At 42.6% G+C, this 27,808-nt stretch overlaps 1 protein-coding gene across 1 annotated transcript; it reads left to right on the top strand.

The window, feature by feature from the left end:
• LOC112225530 (5-hydroxytryptamine receptor 2A-like) lies at positions 1–26,632 on the top strand. The gene is made up of 3 exons (XM_024389572.2): positions 1–1,483; positions 18,966–19,166; positions 25,481–26,632. The coding sequence occupies exons 1-3, from the start codon at positions 1,006–1,008 to the stop codon at positions 26,335–26,337; spliced, it is 1,536 nt and encodes a 511-aa protein (XP_024245340.1). The 5' UTR covers positions 1–1,005; the 3' UTR covers positions 26,338–26,632.
• Positions 26,633–27,808: the final 1,176 nt, after the last annotated feature.

The following is a 27,808-nucleotide window of genomic DNA, read 5'->3' as shown; positions in this document are numbered from 1 at the left end:
TGGAACAGAACACAGAAAGTGTGTGAGAGAGCGAGAGAGAGAGAATGTGAGGCACGGAGAGCGTATGTGAGTGTCTGTGAGAAAACAGAAACAGCACACAGTGGAATACTGCTCAGTAACTGACGGCTGAAGTGGGAACTTCCTAATAATCAGGGGACCTGGACAACCTGTCACTTGTCAAATAGGAAAGAAAACAATGTAGGCTCTGATGAGGCTGGATTAAAGGGCTGAAGGAATAAGGAAGAAAAAGAGGAAAAATGGAAGAAAAGTAGAGGAATGTTTTTAGGGTGACTGTTTTTCCCAAACTAGGATTTTCCATCCATCACATCTGGCAAAACTCGTCTCCCTCCCAGCTCAGAGGACGGACCTGGCTGGAAGTGTGTGTGTGTGTGTGTGTGTGTATATATGTGTGTGAATGTGTGTGTGTGTGTGTGACTGAGAAAGAGAGAGATAGTGTGTGTGACACCTGTCGTCACTCATCAGGCTTCTGAATCATTTCCATAGCACTCACACACACAGCTGTAAACCCTAGCAGGAGCAGCAAAGACACCTGAGGATTATCTGACACACACACACACATCTCATGTCTAATCTTCTCCATCGCTAAGATGACGTAAGGATTTAACCGAGCAATCGGTGCAATCTGACAGTGTGGATACCTTTCTCACCAAACTGGAGTGCTAGAGTTGAGCACATTCTAATGATTCTACTTTCCTGAATCCAAATGGATTCAACCTCTGATCAACAGGTGATAATGTGGACCTGAGAAAAGGATTGAATGTGAGAAATAGAGCTTAGGGTAATTGCTCTCTGGTTTGGGATACTTGCAACAGAGCGAAAGTCATAGACCTCTATTGTTCTGTGGCGTTTTTTGACACGTTGCTCTGAGCACGATGATGGAGACCATGTGGAGACTTTTAAGGACCCGACACATCCCTATTGCTCCTCTCTTGTAAGAGACCTGTAGGAGTAAGTGTGTTGTTATAAGTAAAGTGCTGGAGGTGTATGGGAACTGACATAATGAACCTGCACGGGAACGGATCAGAGTTGATCTCGTCTGCTGTCCAAGCTGTAACTATTCCGCCCTTTAACCCTGAACCTTGGCTTCCCGGGTCAGAGGGACTTCTGGGAAATGGAGGCAGGAATTTTTCAAACGGGTGTAACAGGAATGAAGACGCCGATGTGAATTACTTTCCGTCAGGCAACTGGACTCATGGCGTCAGGGGTTACAGTGAAGAAGGGAGGATCCTGGCATCATCGCTGTGTGCAACGGGGATGACGGCAGTGGACAAGAACTGGGCAGCGTTGCTGATCCTGGCGGTCATCGCCGTTACAGTGACGGGTAACATCCTGGTTATCATGGCTGTGTCTCTGGAGAAGAAGCTCCAGAATGCCACCAACTATTTCCTGATGTCGCTGGCCGTTGCTGACATGCTTCTGGGCATCCTGGTCATGCCTGTCTCCATGGTCACCATTCTCTATGGTGAGTGCGTTCCAGCTCAAGATCAAAAACGTAATTGTCCCATTGTTTGATTAACAATGGAAATGTGTCTTTGGCTTGCAGACATACGGGCTCAGACACAGCATGCAGACATACGGACTCAGACACAACATGCAGACATACGGGCTCAGACACAACATGCAGACATACGGGATCAGACACAGCATGCAGACATACGGGCTCAGACACAACATGCAGACATACGGGCTCAGACACAGCATGCAGACATACAGACTCAGACACAACATGCAGACATACGGGCTCAGACACAACATGCAGACATACGGGCTCAGACACAACATGCAGACATACGGGATCAGACACAGCATGCAGACATACGGGCTCAGACACAACATGCAGACATACGGGCTCAGACACAGCATGCAGACATACGGGCTCAGACACAGCATGCAGACATACGGGCTCAGACACAGCATGCAGACTTACGGGCTCAGGCACAACATGCAGACATACGGGCTCAGACACAGCATGCAGACATACAGACTCAGACACAACATGCAGACATACAGACTCAGACACAACATGCAGACATACGGGCTCAGACACAACATGCAGACATACGGGCTCAGACACAGCATGCAGACATACGGGCTCAGACACAACATGCAGACATACGGGCTCAGACACAGCGTGCAGACATATGGGCTCAGACACAACGTGCAGACATATGGGCTCAGACACAGCGTGCAGACATACGGGCTCAGACACAGCATGCAGTACCTGCACTGTAACTGCGAGCTGTTGGCTAGCACGCAGGTGCCAAGACCAGAGTAGTCACAGTTGCTATTTAAGGCAACAGTTTTTGGGACAAAAGTTGAAAATGCGATGGAAACACATTGATCATTAGATTTATATGCGGTACATGAAAACTTAAGAAAAAAAGCACGTCATCATGCACTGATGTTTATCTGCAACAAGTCAGTTTGGTGGAAACACCACTAGTTGGAAAATTACATAATTTCTTTATGCAGATTTTTGAATATTTGGATGAAAATATGTCGCCAATTGGATTGAAACATAGCTACAGCTCTAGTTTCTTGGTTTTGCTTAAATCATGAGATGGAGAACATACAGCCGTCTTCTGACAACTGCTGAACTAGGGGAAGATGTGTTTCATATAATCCCCTTATCCTCAGACCTTCACTCTTTAGACTGTCTTTATGAGAGGAAGATTGCTCCCTTGGTAAAAGTGTAACTAATCCCCTGGATGATGGACTTGAGACATGTAAAGAGAGAGCGAGAGAGAGAGAGAGAGAGAGAGAGAGAGAGAGAGAGAGAGAGAGAGAGAGAGAGAGATAGACAGAGACAGAGAGACAGAGACAGAGACAGAGACAGAGACAGAGAGAGAGAACAATAGAAAGAGAAGGAGAGAATGAGACAGATACAGTAGGCAGAGAGAGAGGGAGAGAGAGAGAGAGAGAGAGAGAGAGAGAGAGAGAGAGAGAGAAAACAATAGAAAGAGACAGATACAGTAGGCAGAGAGAGAGGGGAGAGAGAGACACAGACAGAGACAAAGAGAGAGAGAGAGAGAGAGAGAGAGAGAGGGGGGGGGTGGACTGTGTGTAGCGTTTGTTTGGCTAAGGTTAGAAACTTGGTTTGTGCTCAGCTATTTAGCCAGACACGGGTAGTGTTCATGTCAATCAAGCAGCAGCAAAACTAGAGTCAGATGGCATGAGAATGAGCCTCAGCAGCTTCCTCTCAGACACGACCACACACAGAACAAAACAAAGCCATGTCATTATCTGCTGTCAGAGAACCAGATGTGTGATAGCAGGGCAACAGGTCATTCACAGACGGAGAGAGACAAGCGGAGGAAAATAAACAAGTGGTTTCGAGAGGCGAAAAACAAGCAATGGGAATGACAGAGTTCCTGATGCTTCAATCAAGGGAGGGACTGGGAGAGAAACATCAGAGAGAGAGGCAGAGAGAAGAGAGGGAAGAGACAGGGGGTGAGAGGGACGAGACAACAGTCTCGTTTATACCTGGTGCTAACATAGCGGGAGAGGTTGTTGTCCTGGCACCACACTGCCAGTTCTCTGACCCCCTCCCTATAGGCTGTTTCATGATTGTTGGTGATCAGGCCTACCACTGTCATCAGCAAACTTAATGATGGTGTTGGAGTCGTGTTTGGCCATGCAGTCGTGGGTGAACAGGGAGTACAGGGTTAGACTAAGTACACACCTGTGAGGGGCCCCCGTGTTGAGGATCAGTGTGGCAGACGTGTTGTTGCCTACTCTTACCACCTGGGGCCGGCCCGTCAGGAAGTCCAGGATTCAGTTGCAGAGGGAGGTGTTTAGTCCCAGGGTCCTTAGCTTAGTGATGAGCTTTGTGGGCACTATGGTGTTGAACGCTGAGCTGTAGTCAATGAATATCATTCTCACATAGGTGTTCCTTTTGTCCAGGTGTGAAAGGGCAGTTTGGAGTGCGATTGAGATTGCGTCATCTGTGGATCAGTTGGGGCGGTATGTGAATTGGTGTGGGTCTAGGGTATCCGGGAGGATGCTGTTGATGTGAGCCATGACCAGCCTTTCAAAGCACTTCATGGCTACAGACGTGAGTGCTCCGGGGCGGTAATCGTTCAGGCAGGTTACCTTCGCTTCCTTGGGCACAGGGACTATTGTGGTCTGCTTGAAACATGTAGGTATTACAGACTCGGTCAGGGAGAGGTTGAAAATGTCAGTGAAGACACTTGCCAGTTGTTCCGTGCATGCTTTGAGTACACATTCTGGTAATCCGTCTGGCCCCGGGGCTTTGTGAATGTTGACCTGTTTAAAGGTCTTGCTCACATCGGCTACCGAGAGCATTATCACACAGTCATCCAGAACAGCTGGTGCTCTCATGCATGCTTCAGTGTTGCTTGCCTCGAAGCGACTTGTAAGATATCCAGACACAATGCATGCCTGACTACCTCCTGAGGTTGTCTACACCCATCTAAGAACCTTAAAAGGCATAATTGGCATTAATTCAATTTTAACAGTCATGGTCCCCTGCAGGTTTTATCTTGTTCTCGGTTTGTTCCAGAAATGTTTCCAATAACATTTTTAGAATGTTCTTAGAACATTGTGTCATGGTTTCCTTGAGATTTTTGTCTAGTTGCGGTAAAAATGCAGTAAATCTACAAGAAGCTCTGCATTTTTACAATTAAATGAAAGTGTTCATAGACAGTATGTTAGGGTACAGTGTTGTTCCCTAGGGTAAAAAAAAACAGTCACAGGTACACTTCACACTATACGCTATATATACAAAGGTATGTGGACACCCCTTCAAATGAGTGGATTCGGCTGTGAAATCGAGTACACAACATGAAATCTCCATAGACAAACATTGGCAATAGAATGGCCTTACTAAAGAGCTCAGTGACTTTCAATGTGGCACTGTCATAGGATGCCACCTTTCCAACAAGTCAGCTTGTCAAATTTCTGCCCTGCTAGAGCTGCCCCATTCAACTGTATGTGCTGTTATTGTGAAGTGGAAACGTCTCAGCCATGAAGTGGTAGGCCACACAAGCTCACAGAACGGGACCGCCAAGTGCTGAAGCACGTAAAAATCATCTGTCTTCGGTTGCAACACTCACTACCGAGTTCCAAACTGCCTCTGGAAGCAACATCAGCACAATAACTGTTCCTCGACAGCTTCATGAAATGAGTTTCCATGGCCTAGCAGCCGCACACAAGACTAAGATCACCTTGCACAACACCAAGCGTTGGTTGTGGTGTAAATCTAGCTGCCATTGGACTCTGGAGCAGTGGAAACGCTTTCTCTGGAGTGATGAATCATGCTTCACCATCTGGCAGTCCGACTGAGGTTCATACAGAATTATTTTTTTGAGAGTGGTGTGGAAAAACTTTATTGGCCTGCAAAGAGCCCTGACCTCAACCCTTTTGAACACCTTTGGGATGAATTAGAACATTTACTGCGAGCCAGACCTAATCGCCTAACATCAGTGTCCGACCTCACTAATGCTCTTGTGGTTGAATGGAAGCAAGTCCCTTTAGCAAAGTTCCAACATCCAGTGGAAAGGCTTCCCAGAAGAGTGGAGGCTGTTATAGCAGTAAAGGGGGGACCAACTTCATATTAATGCCAATGATTTTGGAATTAGATGTTCAACAAACAGGTGTCCTCATACTTTTGGTCATGTAGCGTATGAACTCACTTGGTACAGTTCGGTACCTTGCAGGTATAATGTGACATTTTCTACACAATATTTGTAATGTAAGGTACGATCATCCCAGCGCTTTGATGTTTGAGGGCAATGCACAACCATCAGTGAAAGTGTTGTAGCAGTTTAAGTGTTTCGATGTTATGCCGATGCAAGTCAAGCACCTCTTTTGACACTGTTTGTTCTGCAAACTTTGTAAGAGAATGTGTCAGTAATGAGTTGCACTGTAAAGCGGTTATTGTGCTTTTTCCAGTAACTCAATGGAAACTTGTTACCAGTGTGAATTTGTCATTTCGTAACTGAAAACAATTTGTCAGTAAGTTATTGTAAAATTCACAATAACTTACTATCAAAATGTTGCCAGTAACCTACAGGCAACTTGCTTCCACGAGCAATACATGCCAGTAACTTATTGTGGCTTCACTGACTCTTCTGTTGATAACATGCAACGTTACTTGCTGATTGGCAGCAGACCCTGAAAATTGCGTACTATGTCACAAATGTACAGATTTGTGCACCACGTCATTGCTCTCGCTCTGCTGTGGATGCATGATGTGCCGCTTGCTAACTGTCACTCATATATCACTGCACCTGTATATATCCCATCTATAAATAGCCCAAACAACTTCCTCTTCCCCTACTGTATTTATTTTGCGCCTTTGCACCCCAGTATTTCTGCTTTGCATACTCATCTACTGTCAAATCTACCATTCCAGTGTTTTAATTGCTGTATTGTATTTACTTCGCCACCATGGCCTATTTATTGCCTTTACCTCCCTTCTCTCACCTCATTTGCTCACATTGTATATAGACTTATTTTTCTACTGTATTATTGACTGTATGTTTGTTTTGCTCCATGTGTAACTCTGTGTTGTTGTATCTGTCGAACTGCTTTGCTTTATCTTGACCAGGTCGCAGTTGTAAATGAGAACTTGTTCTCAACTTGCCTACCTGGTTAAATAAAGGTGAAATATATATATATTTTAAAATATGGCGAGGGGCTGAAGCTCACAGAACCTGAATTGCTAGGGGCTGGCCTACGTGGAGGGAAACAGTTGCTTTCAAACTAGGGATGTCATTGATAATTGAGGTAAAACAGTAACTCTGCTCATAGATTATGCATGTATGAACTACACATTTACACATCCAGCCCAAAGTGTGTGGTTTACAAAACACTTAGTAGTTGCTAAAAGTTCCAGAGCATGTGTTTAAAGCCTGACATAGCTGCATGTGATACCAAAGAGCCTTACCATATTTCATTTATAGCAAGTCAGCATGTCATTGTACTCACTTCCCAGCTACACCATCAGGTCAATGAGTGTGACCGATTTGCTACAGTAAATAACTGTGAATTTTACAATAACCCACTTGCAGCTAGTTGAAAGAAAGTTATTGAAACTTAAACATGAACTTTATGTGAACCAGCTGGAATTAAGCTACTGGAAAATGCTCTGTAAGCTCATGACAGGGAAGCATGTGATACTCAAAAGATTTACACAGATTGTAGCACTGACCTTGACAAAAGAGTTGCCCATGTTCTTCAACATTACAATAAATCCCTTAAACTGGTACAAGATTTCTACTGACGGTTGGCACAAATACAACATATTTTAGACCATTCCCCCAAATATGCTAATGAATCCCCGCCAATACATTGCTCCCACCTACATTTCAAATTGCAGTAATGATTGTACCTTATATTGAATATATTGGGTAGCCCTATGTACCACAATATTAGATTATCCTTGCAGTCACATGAACCCTAAAAAATACAGACCAGTATGATGTGAGTTCCTGTGTACCACTGAAGGTACCTTTGACCTTTTTGTACACCAGGGAGCAACATTGTACCGTAGCCATACTCTTATTTTTGAGAGAATGTGGACATAGCGTACTAGCCAAAAGTTTGGACACACCTACTCATTCAAGGGTTTTTATTATTTATTTTTACTATTTTCTACATTGTGGAATAATAGTGAGGGGATCAAAACCATGAAATAACACATATGGAATTATGTAGTAACCAAAAAAGGGTTAAACAAATCATAATATATTTTATATTTGAGATTCTTCAAACTACCCTTTGCCTTGATGACAGTTTTGCACACTCTTGGCATTCTTTCAACCAGCTTCACCTGGAATGCTTTTCCAACATGTTTGAAGGAGTTCCTACATATGCTGAGCAATCGTTGGCTGCTTTTCCTTCACTCTGCGGTTCAACTTATCCCAAACCATCTCAATTGGGTTGACTGGTACTGTATGTTCTTGGTAAAAAACATTTGTTTTTAAATGTACCTGGTGACCCTGCTGAGACATAAAATGATAATGCAGGATTTTGGCAACGAGGCCCTTTATCTACTTCCTCCGGGTCAGATGAACTTGTGGATATCCTTTTTATGTCTCTGTGTCTAGTATGAAGGAAGTTAGAGTTAGTTTTGTAGTATAGCAAAAAAATCTGAAAAAACATAATTTTACATGTAGAAAATCATTAGAAAATGTGTTTCTGGAACATATCGCATGACATTTCACATGTGAAATCATGTGTTTTTGGAACACTTCAGATGTGACATTTCACGTGAAAATGTGATCACATGACATTCATGTTTTTTCCCTAAAAGGCTATGCATGGTCAATCCCCCGCAGAAGTCAGAGCAAACATACTTTTTTGTGCTTCGCAGAGCAGATTAGTGCTGTTGTGAAGGAACTTCCCAAGGAAATTAGTTTCTGTTTATGCAGGACTTCCAGCCCCCACCTACCATCAACCAATAATGTCAATGCGGAGCTATACGGAGCCCTCCGCATTGTTACAAAATGTGAATGGTTTACAGAGATGCGGTACGGAGCTTGATTTGGCCTCTGCATGCCTCCTGAGGCTCCACAATTCTGTTACACCCTCCATACAAAGCCTCTGACCACATTTTCAGATCAAGCATAAACTGGCTGAGAGGAATGTTAGGATTTTTGGAAGATGTTCTCAAGACATTTGTTTTACCAGTCATCAGGACATCACATGAAGGTCCCAGATGGTCCCAAGCCATTATAAGTAAAGTAATGGTATGGTTGTTTTAAAATAAGTGGTACACTGTTCAGCTAAAATATGACCTAGTCTGAGAATTGAACTCACAATCTCTGGATTTCAGGTGCACTGATCTGTCTGCTGCACCACAAAGCCTGTTACATTCACCTACACATTTCTTACCTATAATACATCTCTGCATATAGCAGAAGTGTGCCATCTGCAGTCTGAACTTCTGTTTTATATAGTTATAAATTCATCTGACTACTCTCATCATTGATTTAATTGACTTATTTCAGCAATTTGAGGGTTTTCTGTATAGTTGTCTGATGTTGGTGGGGCATATTATTATGTTTCAATGCTACTCCAGAATCACTATGATAAATATAATAGTTTTTCTTGAGTATACCTTTAACAAAGCTGAGATTTACTTTGAAGTCAAAAGTGTAGGAACACAGGTTGAATCAGTTGTTGACACAGATGTGAAGTCGTAACAGAAATATTGGAATGCACGTTAAATAATAATTACTGTATAAATAAACATACGCAATGTAGTCATGTGAGTCAAATATGTAAGCTAAAAGCACTGTGTGCGTATCATAACAACTCATTTTTGCTGATTTCACATGTGAAATGTCATGTGGTTTTTCTGTAAGGGGAGAAAGAGAACAGGAGGAATCTAATCCTCCCCTTACAGAAAAGGAGGAATCTAATCCTCCCCTTACAGAAAAGGAGGAATCTAATCCTCCCCTTACAGAAAAGGAGGAATCTAATCCTCCCCTTACAGAAAAGGAGGAATCTAATCCTCCCCTTACAGAAAAGGAGGAATCTAATCCTCCCCTTACAGAAAAGGAGGAATCTAATCCTCCCCTTACAGAAAAGGAGGAATCTAATCCTCCCCTTACAGAAAAGGAGGAATCTAATCCTCCCCTTACAGAAAAGGAGGATTAGATTAGAGCTTTTCTTGCTTCTCCTCCCGCCTTTATTTATACATAACTAGTAGTTTCACCATCTACCTACTGGAGCCCACCAGCAGTTTACTGTGTAAATGCAGCAGTTAGAGGTGATGGATTGGGGATGTATGATTTATGGAGTCTCTGACTGCTTCCAGTCCTCTTGTAACTAGTTCCAGGACCCTGTTTACACCAACGTCAAGACCAGGAATAGGGACAGACCAGGAATAGGGACATCAACCATGACATATTGGACACACACACACACACACACACACACACACACACACACACACACACACACACACACACACACACACACACACACACACACACACACACACACACACACACACACACACACACACACACAAGACCTGGGATAACTATAGTTGTATCTATGCTTTGTTGAAAGTAACCATTTTTCTGGGGGAACAAATACTCACTTTGGAGGTAACTATAACTATTTGAAGAGAGATCCCCCCAAAATCACTACTTTAATAACTACTTAAATACAGATCTCAGAAATAAACTACTTTTTAAAACTATTTGAATACAGATGTGTGAATACAAATCTCAGGTAGTGACTACTTTTCTGAAACTATTGGATTGGATGCATTCAACTAATGGAACTGGAACTGCATGTTGACTACAGAATAGCATGAATAAACCACACACAATCTTCTATACTTTTCCAATATATTTGGCAGTCATTTTTGATCTACACAATACATTTCTATCTGAGCATTCTGCAAATGCAAATTCTCCGGTGATGAAAATGAACACACAGTGTTAAATCAACACTGAACGTGTTGAGTCTGTGGACCCATACAAACACTGGAACAGTGTTAAATTAACACAGTGCTTCGAGTAAAGCATTATTCAAATATTTCCCAGAGTGCCTTGCCTTTTTGAGTAAATTGTAGAGTTACCACTCATGACTGTATTTGTTAGTTACAGAGACATGTTTTTTGCATTCATCCATTTTTGGTCCTGTTGAGTTCACCAAGTGGAAAGGGAAAGGGGGATACCTAGTCCGTTGTGCAACTGAATGCATTCAACTGAAATGTGTCTTCTACATTTAACCCAACCCCTCTGAATCAGAGAGTTGCGGGGGGGCTGCCCTAAGTGACATCCATATCTTTGGTGCCTGTGAGCTCCTAAGTTAATATATTATCATACAAAAAAAACATTCAAATATATATATTTTTAATGATAACATATTTGCTTAGGATGTCACTTGATGAAGTCCATAGGACCAAAAATTGATGAATGCAGACAAGACAGAAGCTTATTCTACACTAAATAAAACACATTATTTGAACAACAGTGCAGAAAGTGTGGTTTCACAATAAAAAAAAGGAAATTATGTCTTGACCATCACCGATATCATGTCTGTCGCCTAATTAGCATCCCAGATTTAACGAGGCGGAAGATGAGTTCATAATTTTCTTTTAATGGGGGCTTAGGTGGTGAGCTGCAGTAACTGAAATCGTGAAATGCCAACACCCCCACAAACCTCCCTTCAACAGACAAAATGATAAGCTTACACGGAAGACTACACACACACACACTCAAGAGTGATCGCAAGGAGACACACAACTGCACGCACACACACCAACACACATGCAAGCATGGACACACACACACAATTAGCACCTGTTTCAATAACTCTCTGTCTGTCAGATGGACAGTCCCTTGTCCTTCAACAGCCCTTTCTATCTCTCTCATAAATTATAGTGGTAGTTGGCTTAATTAGATTGTGAGTTAAAAAGGCAATGGATGGAGTTCAACTTAATTATAAGTTTCCCTCTTTTTCCTCACTCATACCCTGCTGTCATACCTCCCTACCCCAGTGTCTCTGACCTGAGTTCCCCTGATGACAAGACTGTGTGTTGTTTTCTCTGCATGTGACAAAGCATGAATTTACTCTCTCCTGCTTCTGTGGATAAAGCCTTTGATATCAGTCTCGTCACCAGATGACTTTACACTATCTTCCCCTCCAAAGTCTGTTTCCAGCTGTGCAGACAGGGCTCAGTAACCTCAAAGTCAGAGCAACAAGCCAAGATCAGACCAGAGAAATGATCTCAGAGGACCAGCTCATTATCATTCAACTGGGATATATACTGTACATGATACATGATACATGTACATCAGAGATAAGAGAAGTTGCGATTACTGTGTCGGTCCATCAAGCAGCAGGAGGACAGAGGACACTCTTCATGTTCCAAACATGGAAGTAAACCTTTTTACTGTGCTAGGGGTCTGCCTGTGATATATACTAAACAAAAATATAAATGCAACCTGCAACCATTTTCAAAGGAAATCAGTCAATGGAAATACATTCATTATGCCCTAATCTATGGATTTCACATGACTGGGAATACAGATATGCATCTGTTGGTCACAGATACCTTAAAAAAGGTAGGGGAGTGGATAAGAAATCCAGTCTGTATCTGGTGTGACCACCATTTGCCTCATGCAGCACAACATATCTCCTTTGCATAGAGTTGATCCGGCTGTTATTGTGGCCTGTGGAATGTTGTCCCACTCCTCTTCAATGGCTGTGCGAAGTTGCTGGATATTGGCGGGAACTGGAACACACTGTCGCACACGACAATCGGGAGCATCCCAAACATGGGTGCCAGGTCCCAAACATGGGTGCCATGTCTGATGAGTATGCAGGCCATCGAAGAACTGGGACATTTTCAGCTTCTAGGAATTGTGTACAGATCCTTGCGACATGGGGCCGTGCATTATCATTTTGAAACATGAGATGGTGGCGGATGAATGGCACGACAATGGGCCTCAGGATCTCAACACGGTATCTCTGTGCATTCAAATTGCTATTGATAAAATGTACACTTTACATGTTGCGTTTATATTTTTGTTCAGTGGCTATAATCAGAGTTGGTTACATATACTGAACTGTCGATGAAGATCATAAAAGAAAATGTCTGATACAAGGTGTGGGAAGAGATAGTTTGATTTTTCACCCCATCAGACCTCATGTTCATCCTGTAGAGTTGAAGTTGGAAGTTTACATATACCTTAGCAAAAAACATTTAAACTCAGTTTTTCACAATTCCTGACTTATAATCCTAGTAAAAGTCCCTGTCTTAGGTCAGTTAGGATCACCACTTTATTTTAAGACTGTGAAATGTCAGAATAATAGTAGAGATAATTATTTATTTCAGATTTGATTTCTTTCATCACATTCCCAGTGGGTCAAAAATGTACATACACTCAATTAGTATTTGGTAGCATTGCCTTAAATTGTTTAACTTGGGTCAAACATTTTGGGTAGCCTTCCACAACCTTCCCACAATAAGTTGGGTGAATTTTGGCCCATTCCTCCTGACAGAGCTGATGTAACGTAGTCAAGTTTGTAGGCCTCCTTGCTCGCACACGCTTTTTCAGTTCTGCCCACAAATTTTCTATGGGATTGAGGTCAGGGCTTTGTAATGGACACTCCAATACCTTGACTTTGTTATCCTTAAGCTATTTTGCCACAGCTTTGGAAGTATGCTTGGGTTCACTGTCCATTTGGAAGACCCATTTGAGACCAAGCTTTAACTTCCTGACTGATGTCTTGAGCTGTTGCTTCAATATATCTACATCATTTTGCTTCCTCATGATGACATCTATTTTGTAAAGTGCACCAGTCCCTCCTGCAGCAAAGCACCCCCACAACATGATGCTGCTACCCCCGTACTTCACGGTTGGGATGGTGTTCTTCGGCTTGCAAGCGTTCCCCTTTTCCTCCAAACATAACAATGGTCATTATGGCCTAGCAGTTCTATTTTTGTTTCATCAGGACAGAGGACATTTCTCCAAAAAGTACGATCTTTGTCCCCATGTGCAGTTGCAAACCGTAGTCTGGCTTATATTTATGGTGGTATTGGAGCAGTGGCTTCTTCCTTACTGAGCCACATTTCAGGTTATGTCAATATAGGACTCGTTTTTACTGTGGATATAGATACTTTTGTACCTGTTTCCTCCAGCATCTTCACAAGGTCCTTTGCTGTTGTTCTGGGATTGATTTGCACTTTTCGCACCAAAGTATGTTCATCTCTAGGAGACAGAACACCTCTCCTTCCTGAGCGGTATGACAGCTGCGTGGTCCCTTGGTGTTTATACTTGCGTACTATTGTTTGCACAGATGAACGTGGTACCTTAAGGTGTTTGGAAATTGCTCCCAAGGATGAACCAGACTTGTGGAGGTCTACAAATTTTTTTCTGAGGTCTTGGCTGATTTCTTTTGATTTTCCCATGATGTTAAGCAAAGAGGCACTGAGTTTGAAGGTAGGCCTTGAAATACATCCACAGGTACACCTCCAATTGACTCAAATGATGTCAATTAGCCTATCAGAAGCTTCTAAAGCCATGACATCATTTTCTGGAATTTTCCAAACTGTTTAAAGGCAGTCAACTTCTGACCCACTGGAATTGTGATACAGTGAATTATAAATTAAATAATCTGTCTGTAAACAATTGTTGGAAAATTGACTTAGTAGATGTCCTAGTAGATGTAGATGTCCTAACCGACTTGCCAAAACTATAGTTTGTTATTAACAAGACATTTTTGGAGTGGTTGAAAAAAAGTTTTAATGGCTCCAGCCTAAGTGTATGTAAACTTCCGACTTCAACAGTAAATTAAAATAAATCCACGTGGGTACTGTAACTTAAATTGCATTTGAGTTTCCATGCATAATTTACTCAAGAGCGACACATATCTCAAGTTTGGATTCAGACAATATTTTTCTTTTCATAGGATCTCGTAAGAAATACTGGAGTATATGGTTTTATTATAGTATCTCATACAGGCAGTATGAGGTTGAGTTATTGGACAGACAGCAGATGTGTTCCCATGACAGCAGACGTCTGAGGGTCACATGAGACAGGTGAGAGAGGAGAGAACCCAACCAGCTAAAGAGGGCAACGTGAGATATGAGTTACTGTACATCTATGCTCTCACTCTCACTCCCCACTCTCTGTCTCCGGTCTCTCGCCTGGGTGTATCCGTTACGGAAACGGTTTACCGTTTCAGAACCAAATGGAAGCTAACAGAGCAAATCAGAGTTTCCAGTTGGATAGATTCAGGTAAAGTATTCAGATCCCCTTACAGCCTTATTCTAAAATGGATGAAATTATAATTTTTTCAACAACTTTATTGGAGTCCACCTGTGGAAAATTAAATTGATTGGACTTGATTTGGAAAGGCACACCACCTGTCTATATAATATCCCACAGTTGACAACGCATGTCAGAGCAAAAACCAAGCCATGAGGTCGAAGGCATTGTCCGTAGTGCTCTGAGACAGGATTGTGTAGAAGTACAGAACTGGGTAAGGGTACCAAAATATTTCTGCAGCATTAAAAGTCTCCAAGAACACAGTGGCCTCCATAATTTCTTAAATGGAAGAAGTTTGGAACCACCCAGACTCTTCCTAGAGCTGGCCACCTGGCCAAACTGAGTAATCGGGGGGAAAAGGGCCTTGGTCAGGGAGGTGACCAAGACCCCAATGGTCACTCTGACAGAGCTCTGGAGTTCCTCTGTGGAGGTGGGAGAACCTTCCAGAAGGACAATCATCTCGGCAGCACTCCACCAATCAGGCCTTTATGGTAGAGTGGCTTGACGGAAGCCACTCCTCAGTAAAAGGCACATGACAGTCCGCTTGGAGTTTGCCAAAAGACACCTAAAGTACTGAATGTCCATGAGTGGCCCAGCCAGAGCCCGGAGTTGAACCCGATCGAACATCTCTGGAGAGACCTGAAAATAGCTGTGCAGAGACGCTCCCCATCCAACATGACAGCTTGAGAGGATCTGCAGAGAAGAATGGGGGAAACTCCTCAAATACAGGTGTGCCAAGCTTGTAGCGTCATACCCAAAAAGACTCAAGGCTGTAATCGCTGCCAAAGGTGCTTCAACATAGTACTGAGTAAACGGTCTGAATACTTATGTAAATGTAATTTTTCCGAGAGGGTTCTGGGATACATTGGCAAACATTTTGAAAAACCTGTTTTTGCTTTGTCATTGTCGGATTTTGTGTGTAGATTGATGAGGGGGAAAAACAATTTAATCAATTTTAGAATAAGGCTGTAAAGTAACAAAATGTGGAAAAAGTCAAGGGGTCTGAATAATTTCCGAATGCACTGTAGGTCCCTCCCCGTTTCGTTCGTTTCCGTTTAAGAAACGTTTTGCTACAGAATTGGCGGATGAATTCCCTTCTGCTCTCCCTCCTTCTTTCTCTCTTACTCTCTCTCCCCACCTGCTCTGCCTTTCACCTCTCTCTCTCAGGCAACTTGTTCATTTGGACTGTATTATTCCTGTCATTGTGCCATCAGAGCAGCGTGGAATAGACTGACACTCTTTGAGCCTGAAGATGACACATTGGCAAATTGCCTTCTACTCTCCTCTATTCTATCTCAGAAATATTCACCCACTCTCCCATCTCCAAATTCTCTCCAGCTCTCCTTCTAAAGACACACCTGATTTTGAAGCGTAGTGTTATCATTACACACATATTTCCTGTTTCAACATACACACATTCACATGGTCCAACGGTGTGTTTCTAGGTTCTGCACCGAATGTAATAACTGTGATTCTACTCTTTTCAAAGGAGCAGACCTCTTGATGTTCTGAATCAGAATCACAATCGAAAGGCCTTCCAGCCATTATACAGGATTGTTTTTGTCAGAACACTTTTTTTACCCATTGTATTGGCCCTGGTGGATTAGAGTTCTGTGAGCTTTCATGTCAATGAGTTGATTTCACATGTTCTTGGAGAGATAGGCTTTATTAAGTTTGATTAATTCTGGATGGTAACCTTTTTGAATTTCTACAGATGGTCTTTTCCAAGTGGACTTAAGTGGAATCCGGAAAAAAGAAGTGTCAAACATATGGCTAGCGTTTAAAATATATATATATATATATATTTTGTGGGGGAGCAAACTCAATTTACTTTAAAACAAAATCTTAACTGTCTAGAAATAATAATGGACCTAAAGTTTCTTGACTGTGTCCAGGTTGCTAATAATCACCGGAATGAAAGCAAGACAGTCAGGGAGCATCGGAAATTCCCAAAACGTTGGATAGAGGACTATTTTTTGCCTCTTCTGACGTTGAGGAAATATAACACATTTTCAGTGAGGCCCTCCGGACCTCGTTGAAGACCCAACGCGGCCCCCGGGTGCAAAATGAGTTTGACACCCCTGATCTAGACCTACAGAGGCAGAGAGCGAGAGGAGGAGGGGGAGAAAGGGAGATGGAGAAATAGAGTAAAGAGAAACATGTTAGAAATACACTATTCACCCCTGACATAAGGCATCACTGGAAGTACTAAACCAGATAAAGTCAGAAAAAGAACCTGTTCAGAATTCTTTATGCCGGTTGGGTCCACATAACTTAAATCCTTTAGCGGTCTTTGGAGATATTCTTTGTGTCTGTCATTGATGAAAGACTTGGTGTATACACTGTGTGGTCATGAAGGTCCCTAGCTCACCATGTCTCTCTCTCTCTCTCTCTATCTCTCTCTCTCTCTCTCTCTCTCTCTCTCTCTCTCTCTCTCTCTCTCACTCTCTCTCTCTCACTCTCTCTCTCACTCTCTCTCACTCTCTCTCTCCATTCCTCACTCTGTCTCACCATTCCTCACTCTGTCTCACCATTCCTCACTCTGTCTCACCATTCCTCACTCTGTTTGGTAGGAAATACAAATGCAGCTTTGGTCAGGGGGAAGGCAAACAAGCTTGAAGGTGTCAGCAAGTTTGAGGAGAAAAGCTCTTTCATTTGTCTCCAGTTCCCAAATTGATGCCCCTGCCAATATCTGCATGGACATATACAGCCTCCCTCTTTGGAACTTAACTGAACGTGTCCTCTATCTTAGGGTGTTCAGACAAGCGTGTGCACTTCTCTGCCTGAGCTGTAAAATACTGCAGTGTCAAGTGTTTTTGGGTTTCTGAAAAGTAAGAGTGAAAATGTTACTTTTCAGCAGTCTTCTTGTCACTGGGGTTATTGGTCGTTCTGCGAACAGCACTGAAGGGTAATTCACTGTGGCTGCTCTGCAAGGCCTTAAACCAGCATCATTAGGCTCTCTCTGCTTCTCTGGCTGCAGATCAGAAAGACTAATTTAGGCTAAATCCTGCAGGGTGGGATGGAGACAACTCAGGCAGACTGATTAGAGATAAGGGAATGTACTACACTATATTGGCTGCAGGTGACACATCATCATTATAAGATCCTAATCTGCAAACATGGACTGCCTCCATTTTATCTCCCCTACCCGATTCCCTCTATCTTCCCTCCATCCATTTCAACATTCAGATGGGCAGACCGAAATATCTTACCACAGAGGTGCATGCTGAGACAGCTGGATGTCTAATGACTTTCTACCTCAGAAAGATGAAAGAGGGAGATAGAGAGAGAGAAAAAGGAAAGAAGGGATAAGGACGAAAGACATGCAAAGGAAAGAAGAGAAGGAGAAAGGCAGAGCGATGGAGAGAGAAGAAGAGAAAGAGACACACATAGTCAGTCCGTGACCATGGTGATGACAATGAGTCACTGAGTCCAAATAAACAGGCTTTATGTAAGGTTCTCCTTCACCTGGAGGAGAGGAGTGAGGGAGACTGTGACTCCCCCATGGCGAGAGAGAAATAGAGGATAAAATGGAGAAACAGTGTAACTGCCACGTCTGACTGTGGATGCAAAAGTGACATTCCCTATCTCCAGGTTATTATCCAGGCAGTGTATTTGTGTTGGCCTGGTGTGGGGATCTGTCGCATACTATCAGATTCTGCTGCCTGGTCTTTATTCGGCACGTCACTGTGTAAACTTTTAATTTGGAGGTTGTATTAAGTTTTGTCTTTGTGGGGGATGTAGTTACAGTTTCTCAAGAGTAATATTTTATTATAAAAAAGCCTTCTACATTCTGTGAAAGGCTGCCTTGCGCTGTGAGTGTTAACCTCAGTGTGTATGTGTCTTAAAGTAGCTTAAGTCTGTGTTTTAGAGGGTTTGGCTCCACGCATCTGATGCTTTCAATTTGATGTTTTGGTCACCTCATAAGAAGCTTTTTAGAGGATATTATTACCCAACAACTCTGTAAAAATGTCACAATGCCACTGCAAATTTGTTTTACAACCAACTCCGATTTCATAAAAACAAACCTGTGTTAAAAGTCTCACATACTGTATATTGTGTAACTGGTATTCCCATTACAAGACAGCCTTGTGTAATCTTTGTTTAATTCCCCTGCAAAAAAAGAAAGATTTTTTTTTTCTTCTCCAGAGCTCATTGTTTTCTCTGTGTTCCCCCATACAGACTACTGGTGGCCCCTGCCCTCTGACCTGTGCCCTGTCTGGATCTATCTGGATGTGTTGTTCTCCACAGCCTCCATTATGCACCTGTGTGCCATCTCTCTGGACCGCTACATCGCCATCAGAAACCCCCTCCACCACAGCCGCTTCAACTCCCGAACCAAGGCCCGCCTCAAGATCATGGCTGTCTGGACCATCTCTGTGGGTAAGAAACAGGAAGAAAAGCCTGTACAAGTACACTACCATTCAAAAGTATGGGTTCACTTAGAAATGTCCTTGTTTTTTGAAAGAAAAACACATTTTATGTCCATTAAAATAACATCAAATTGATCAGAAATACAGTGTAGACATTGTTCATGTTGTAAATGACTATTGTAGCTGGAAACAGCTATTTTTAATGGAATATCTACATAGGCATACAGATGCCCATTATCAGCAACCATCATTCCTGTGTTCCAATGGCACGTTGTGTTAGCTAATCCAAGTTTGTAATTTTAAAAGGCTAATTGATCATTAGAAAACCCTTTTTCAATTGTTAGCACAGCAAAAAAAAATTCTGATTAAAGAAGCAATAAAACTGACCTTATTTGGACTAGTTGAGTGTCTGGAGCATCAGCATTTGTGGGTTCGATTACAGGCTCAAAATGTCAAGAAAGAAATAACTTACTTCTGAAACTCGTAAGTCTATTCTTGTTCTGAGAAATTAAGGCTATTACATGTGAGAAATTGCCAAGAAACTGAAGATCTCGTACAACGCTGTGTACTACTCTCTTCACAGAACAGCGCAAACGGGCCCTAACCAGAATAGAAAGACTGAGCAAGAGGACAAGTACATTAGAGTGTCTAGTTTGAGAAACAGACGCCTCACAAGTCCTCAACTGGCAGCTTCATTTTGGCTTTTTCTTTGCATCTCTACCTAGAAGGCCAGCATCCCGGAGTCGCCTCTTCACTATTGATGTTGAGACTGGTGTTTTGCGGGTACTATTTAATGAAGCTGCCAGTTGAGGACTTGTGAAGCGTCTGTTTCTCAAACTAGACACTCTAATGTACTTGTCCTCTTGCTCAGTTGTGCACCGGGGACCTCCCACTTCTATTCTGGTTAGGGCCAGTTTGCGCTGTTCTGTGAAGGGAGTAGTACACAGCGTTGTACCAGATCTTCAGTTTCTTGGCATTTTCTCACATGGAATAGCCTTAATTTCTCAGAACAAGAATAGACTTACGAGTTTCAGAAGAAAGTTATTTATTTATGGCCATTTTGAGCCTGTAATCGAACCCACAAATGCTGATATTCCAGATACTCAACTAGTCCAAAGGAGGCCAGTTTTATTGCATCTTTAATCAGTACAACAGTTTTCAGCTGTGCTAACATAACTGCAAAAGGGTTTTGTAATGATCAATTAGCCTTTTAAAATTATAAACTTGGATTAGTTAACACAATGTGCCATTGGAATACAGGAGTGATGGTTGCTGATAATGGGCCTCTGTACACCTATGTAGATATTCCATAAAAAATCTGCTGTTTCAAGCTACAATAGTCATTTACAACATTAACAATGTCTACACTGTATTTCTGATCAATTTGATGTTATTTTAATGGACCAAAAAAATTGCTTTTCTTTTAAAAACAAGGCAATTTCTAAGTGACCCCAAACTTTTGAATGGTAGTGTGTATGCTGCTCCCTTGAGAGAGACAGACAGAGACCATGTGTCTGTATTTGTTCATATAAAAAAGTGTGGTCGTTGGGGGAGGGGCATATTTAGAACCAAGTCTTTGTAAAACTCCCCACATTTGAACATTTTACTGTTGGATATGGGCAAGGCACCAGGTGCCGTGGGGTGAGAGCAAAGGAGGGATGGAGGCTGTGAATGAGGGAATGAAAGGAGAATGACTCATAAGCAACTGTAATTTGAGTTTCAAGGTCTATATTATTTAGTGTAAAAGCCAAGGCGACTGAACAATCAGGACTTTATAATGGCCTAGTTGATATCCAGCTGATCAAGTCAATGGCCTAGCATGAAAAGGAAATGATTGAGCCACTAAAGCAGTCTGGTGCATCAAGCCGTCAGACTTAGCTCCATACAGAACAAACATGTGTCATGTACAGTGGCAAGAAAAAGTATATGAACACTTTGGAATTACCTGGATTTCTGCATAAATTTGACATAGAATTTGATCTGATCTTCATCTAAGTCACAACAATAGACAAACACAGTGTGCTTAAACTAATAACACACAAATTATTGTATTTTTATTGTCTATATTGAATACATCATTTAAACATGCACAGTGTAGGTTGGAAAAAGTGTGTAAACCCCTAGACTAATGACTTCTCCAAAAGCTAATTGCAGTCAGGAGTCAGCTAACCTGGAGTCCAGTCAATGAGACGAGATTGGAGATGTTAAAGCTGCCTTTCCCTATAAAAAACACTTCACAAGAAGCATTGACTGATGTGAACCATTCCTCGAACAAAAGAGATCTCAGAAGATCTAAGATTAAGATTTGTTGACTTGCATAAAGCTGGAAAGGGTTACAAAGTATCTCTAAAGGCCTTGATGTTCATCAGTCCACAGTAAGACAAATTGTCTATAAATGGAAGAAGTTCAGCACTGTTGCTACTCTCCCTAGGATTGGCCATCCTGCAAAGATGACTGCAAGAGCACAGCGCAGAATGCTCAATGAGGTTAAGAAGAAACCTAGAGTGTCAGCTAAAGACTTACAGCAATCTCTGGAAGATGCTAACATCTTTGTTGATGAGTCTACAATACGTAAAACACTAAACAAGAATGGTGTTCATGGGAGGACACCATGGGAGAAGCCACTGCTGTCCAAAAAAACATTGCTGCACATCTGAAGTTCACAAAAGAGCTCCTGATGTTCCACAGCACTACTGGCAAAATATTCTCTGGACAGATGAAACTAAAGTTGTGTTGTTTGGAAGGAACACACAAGACTGGGTGTGGAGAAAAAAAGGCACAGCACACCAACATCAAAACCTCATCCCAACTGTAAACTATGGTGGAGGGATTATCATGGTTTAGGACTGCTTTGCTGCCTCAGGGCCTGGACAGCTTGCTAGCATCTATGGAAAAAGGAATCCCCAAGTTTATCAAGACATTTTGCAGGATAATGTAAGGCTATCTGTCCGCCAATTGAAGCTCAACACAAGTTAGGTGACGCAACAGAATGGCTTCGACAGAAGAAAATACGCCTTCTGGAGTGGCCCAGTCAGTCCTGACCTCAACCCGATTGAGATGCTGTGGCATGACCTCAAGAGAGCGGTTCACACCTGACATCCCAAGAATATTGTGGAACCTAAACTGTTTCGTAAAGATGAATGGTCCAAAATTCCTTCTGAGTGTGCAGGTCTGATCCGCAACTACAGAAAACGTTTGTTTGAGGTTATTGCTGCCAAAGGAGGGTCAACCTGTTATTAAATCCAATGGTTTCCATACTTTTTCCAACCTGCGCTGTGAATGTTTATATAAGAGAGATGAACAATTATAATTGTTTGTGTTTTTAGTTTAAGCAGACTGTGTTTGTCTATTGTTGTGACTTAGATGAAGATCAGATAAAATATTATGACCAATTTATGCAGAAATCCAGGTAATTCTAAAGGGTTCACATACTTTTTCATCCCACTGTATGTTGCGTGAAAGTCAGCACACCCAAATATTTCTGTATCGACGCTGAAGCTGCTGCTAAAATGAGACATGCCCTGCTGTAGAAGTTTCATCAACATTTAGGGTTCAAATAACCAGACGTAAATTTGTATATAATTTAAGAATATTAGAGGGTCGATCAGATCATAAATAAAAACTGCCTGTCAGACTTGTGTGGCTCCTTTCCATTGCTTCAAACCAATGTCTCAATACCACCACTAATGATCCAGTCATGCTGTGTAGAGACCCAGGTAGGCAGGGAGAGACATTGTCTCTCTCTGCTTCCCTGGTTCTATGTGACAACACACAACGTGGGGAGGAATGAACCCCTGATATGACTCACCATTCCACAGGTTCCAGGCCCCAGGCGGAAAGTTATCATATGATACGCTGCTGCCTGCAAATTAAATAAGATTATGTCACTGCTGCTTATCTTCATGTTATGTATCATCCCCCTCTCCTCTCGTCCATCTGTACACGGCAGACCAAGAAAGAGAGAAGAGAAATAGAAGCTGAAGAGTAGCTGATGTTACACAGAACTGAGATGATGTATGCTGTCAAACAAACCCTGGAACACAGTGCTGCTACTGCCCAGCCTATTGTACAAGACTCCTACCACAGAGAGAGATCACTTACCTTACAAAATCCCACCTATACACAGACCACACGTCTACCCGTACACACCTCATCCTGTACAACGAATGTGCACACATACACACATTACGCATAAACAAAGCCACACACATTATGCACAAACAAAGCCACACACACACACACACACAAACACCCTCACACTGACACACACCTCTAATCGCCATGACCAAGGAAAGTTCCTGAACCATGGCATAAAAAACGTTTCATATCAACTAATCATTTTTTTAAGACTGCAAATCTCAATTAAATAATAATACTCTTTGGTCTTTGTAACCTGCAGTCTTTCTCTTTCTATTAAATCATTCAGGAGCTTCCTACAACTTCCTGTATTTCTGTCATGTTGTGATGTGTCTTCCCTGGAGCTATATGTCTCTCTCTTCAGACACACTGGGTATAGTTTCAGCAAAGAAACACGCAATTACCAAAGGCATAACAATGTACATGTTGGCATCAGCAGTTCAATGTCAATGTAACTGCCACAGAAAGATTTTGTGCAAACATGGAGGGATAATTAGCTGAGCTGTATTTATTGGAATAAATTTATCCTCCTAGCATTTCTTCTTCCTGAGGTTAAGCTCAAGTTTTGGGAAGGGTGAGCTGATCCTAGGTCTTTGTCTAGTGTGATCTCTAACCCGGAGCTCAGTGTATCTGTGGCTCTGGTGTTGACGTGTTAGTGTGGAAACATGGTTGAGATGTCTGGATCAGGTATGTGTTCTTTGGCCTGTCTCCAACTGCTGGGCCAGGGGTGCTGCTGCTGCTCTGCTTTACGGAAACCACTGAACTCACACCCAGGGAACCCCTGAACACACACCCAGGGAACCACTGAACACACACCCAGGGAACCACTGAACACACACCCAGGGAACCACTGAACACACACCCAGGGAACCACTGAACACACACCCAGGGCAATGTGAAGCTAGTCCAAACAACCTGTAATACTAGGGAAGAATGAAGTAAAGATACAGGAACATAAACAAAGGCTTACATTAAGAATTGTTGGACTTCAGTCATATGATTGATTCAGGGTTCCAAGGCCATCTGGTAACAAAATATTGTCTTGACTCTTTCAACTGCTTCCACATCCCAACCCACACACAATAAGAATTCTCTTTCTCAACTTGCTAATACTCTTGACGAAATTGCATTTCTGCATTTTCTCTAAGCCAGCCAAAAAATAGTGGTTAAGAAAACATCAATTCAAAGAAAAACTTCACCTTTCTCTCTCCAAGCTCCTCTATCTTTAGAGGAAGGAGATTATCAGGGGGAAGAGAAAGAGAGACTAAATGTCTATTTAATTTCAGAATTCAGCAGGTGTGTTGATGGATGTTTGCCTCTTAAATTTGACAGGTCTGTAGTAAAATGGTGAAAAAAACGAGGGACTATTTAATTCCTTCAGATCTAGATGCCAGACCAGACAGAATTGGGGAAATAGGCTAATGCCCTTGCAAATGTGAGGTTGTAAATCATTGAATCTGTTACCAAAGCCTAAAGCGATGTGATCTTAATTGGAGCTGGTTCTGGCAACCGTCCCCCTCTATTTTCCTGGTCTAAGCCCCAAAATGGCCATCAGTTTCAGGCCAGTTGCACTCCCTCCCTAAGGTTATTAGTCTTTGCATCTCACTGTGTTGCAATGGGGATGAAAGCCTTAGTGAATGGCTCCAGATGCTTCTGTCCCTCTCCCTCACAAATCCAGTTATTGGACACTAATGACACTAATGCTGGGCCTGTGAGGGGAAATTGCAGGGTTTATCTGTCCTGGTGGGCACACAGTGGTGATATGAGGACTATTGCATTATTGATGCCAGAGGATCCTGCCGTGGTGGATTGATTTATGGTGGGAATGAGCAACAGGTGTGCTTTGCCCGTAGAATGATCTGTACATTATAGGGCCAGGCATTTTGATATTACTGGCACAATCTTGAAGTGCCACAGTGCTATTTACCGTTTAGGCAGAGACAAGCTGTACAAAATTGCTTTTACTTTTTCAATTTGAAATCTTAAATAAGAAGTGGAACACACATACACACACATGTAAGCACACACACACACACACACACACACACACACACACACACACACACACACACACACACACACACACACACACACACACACACACACACACACACACACACACACACACACACACACACACACACCTCATACTAAACTAACCTCTCTCTCCTCTGTGTCTTTCTGTAGGTATCTCCATGCCCATCCCCGTCCTAGGCCTGCGGGACCACACCAAGGTGTTTAAAAAGGGCAGCTGCTTGTTGACAGACGACAGTTTCGTCCTGGTGGGCTCCTTCGTGGCCTTCTTCATCCCCCTCACCATCATGGTGTTCACCTACTTCCTCACCATCAGCGCCCTGCAGAACGAGGCTACCCTCTGCCTGGACCAGCTGGTGCCCCGGCCGAAGAGGATCGCCACCCTGACCCTGGGCTTCCTCCCGCAGGGCTCACTCTCCTCAGAGAAGCTCTTCTTCAGGCGTTCGCTCAGCCGTGACACGGGAGGAGTAGGAGGAGGGGTCGGTGGGGTCGGTGTGGACCCGCGGTACGGGCGTCGCACCATGCAGTCAATCAGCAACGAGCAGAAGGCCTCCAAGGTCCTGGGAATGGTCTTCTTCCTGTTCGTGGTCATGTGGTGTCCCTTCTTCATCACCAATGTGTTGGCGGTGGTGTGCGACCCTGTGAACTGTGATCCGGGGGTGATGGGGGGGCTGCTGAATGTGTTTGTGTGGGTGGGATACCTCTCCTCAGCCATCAACCCTCTGGTGTACACTTTGTTCAACAAGACGTACCGTGCAGCCTTCTCCCGCTACGTACGCTGCCAGTACAGCCCGGAGAGGAAGCCTCTGCAGCTCATACTGGTTAACACCATCCCTCCGCTGGCCTACAACTCCACCCACCTGCCCCTGGAGGAAATGGGGTCCCTCAGGAATGGGGTCCACAGCAGTGGAGGACCCAGGGACTCCCTACGAAACCTTGTGAGGACCAAATCAAACTCACACAAACAGAAGGCAACCAGGGACAAAGATGAGAGCATCAGCTGTGTGTGAGGCTGTGAGCCTGTAAGGACTCAATCTCCCATAATCCTAGTGGAATGTGCTGGGTTTTTATTAGATTTTTATTTAGATCTCCATCTTGTTTTGGTAGGGAAACACTTGGAATGGGGGTTCCTGTGCTGGAGCATGCTCAGTAGTTCCAGGGTGAGACTCATGCTGCCAGGAAACAGGGAAATAGGAAACAGGAAGAACAGAGAGAGGAAAGACAATACCTGCCTCACAAAAACTTAAACTAGTAACACTAGAAGAGAACAACTGAGCTAATACTATATTATCAGCAACAGCCAGCCCCCCCCAAAACAAACAACATACACCACATACAAAATCTATATTTGTGTATACATTGTGCACATACGTAAATAAATACCTGTATGTTCTGTTTTTGTTGTCATTAACCAAAGAGAGAAACCTATCTTGTGATCTTGTGTTTTCCTTGACGCAGTATTAAAATACAGAAATGTGTAATGGTGGGATGTAGGCTAAATGAAGATATGTTGAGGGATTCCTAGGCATAGATCAATGGACTAAACAACCTTAGTTCAAATGAGTCCCATGCCTTTAGAAGTAAGTGTTGTTGTACCTACAGTATGATTGATGTGATCTGTTGTTATAACCCCTCCCTCTTATTCATGGTGAACCCACCATCTCGACTTTACTACAAGGTCCTCTGATCTCAACCCTACTCAAGCGTTGAACTGATGTTTAAAAAATATATCTTCAATAAAATGTTGATGTTGCCTGGGTAATCACGTCTAACTCCAGTGGAAAGAGTTTGGTGTTATTTGATGGAGTTTATTGTGGCATCGATATTCCCAGGGGGACAGCCAACGTACAATATTATTTTTGACACAAATTAAATGATTTCTGTTTCCGATCAAAGTAAAATAGAAATGGAATCCTTTGTGAGTGTGTGGTAGTCATTTTCTTAGTGTGTATGTCTGACTGGCCAAAGCAGACCTGGTTTTTAACTGCAGACCAAGAAGAAGCAAAGTGTGTAAGTTTTTGGGCAAAGTACGGGATTACAAACCGTTTAAGGTATTTACAAACAGTATGTTCACCATTTATTAATCATTACTCATCTTAGTAAGCTAGTTGTTCATAAATGTATACATATTTCCTTTCAACATCCTGTGTTGTGTGATTATTCTTTTACCAGGTACTGCAGAATGTCTACCAATGGCATGCACATCTTTTTGTGAGAAGCTGCAACCTGATCTCATAGTTTCAATTACACTGGTCTCTCAAAACATTTAGGAAGTATTTATGAAGCATAAATAGTGCTCGCTTTAGATTAGGGCCTGCAACAATACTTTACCAATGATTAGTAAATGGTTTTTAACGTGGGAGTAATGATTAATAAATGGTGAACACACGCTTCATAAATTGTTTATTACAGACCCTTAAAAGAAAGTGTTGCCAAACCAACATCTCATTTAGGAGTTTTAACATTTGGGGGATAAAAGGT

The sequence above is a fragment of the Oncorhynchus tshawytscha genome, linkage group LG26, assembly GCF_018296145.1.
Source record: "Oncorhynchus tshawytscha isolate Ot180627B linkage group LG26, Otsh_v2.0, whole genome shotgun sequence".
Classification (NCBI taxonomy): domain Eukaryota; kingdom Metazoa; phylum Chordata; class Actinopteri; order Salmoniformes; family Salmonidae; genus Oncorhynchus; species Oncorhynchus tshawytscha.
The sequence above is the reverse complement of the archived record's forward strand: the minus strand, read 5'-3'. Positions and strand labels throughout refer to the sequence as shown.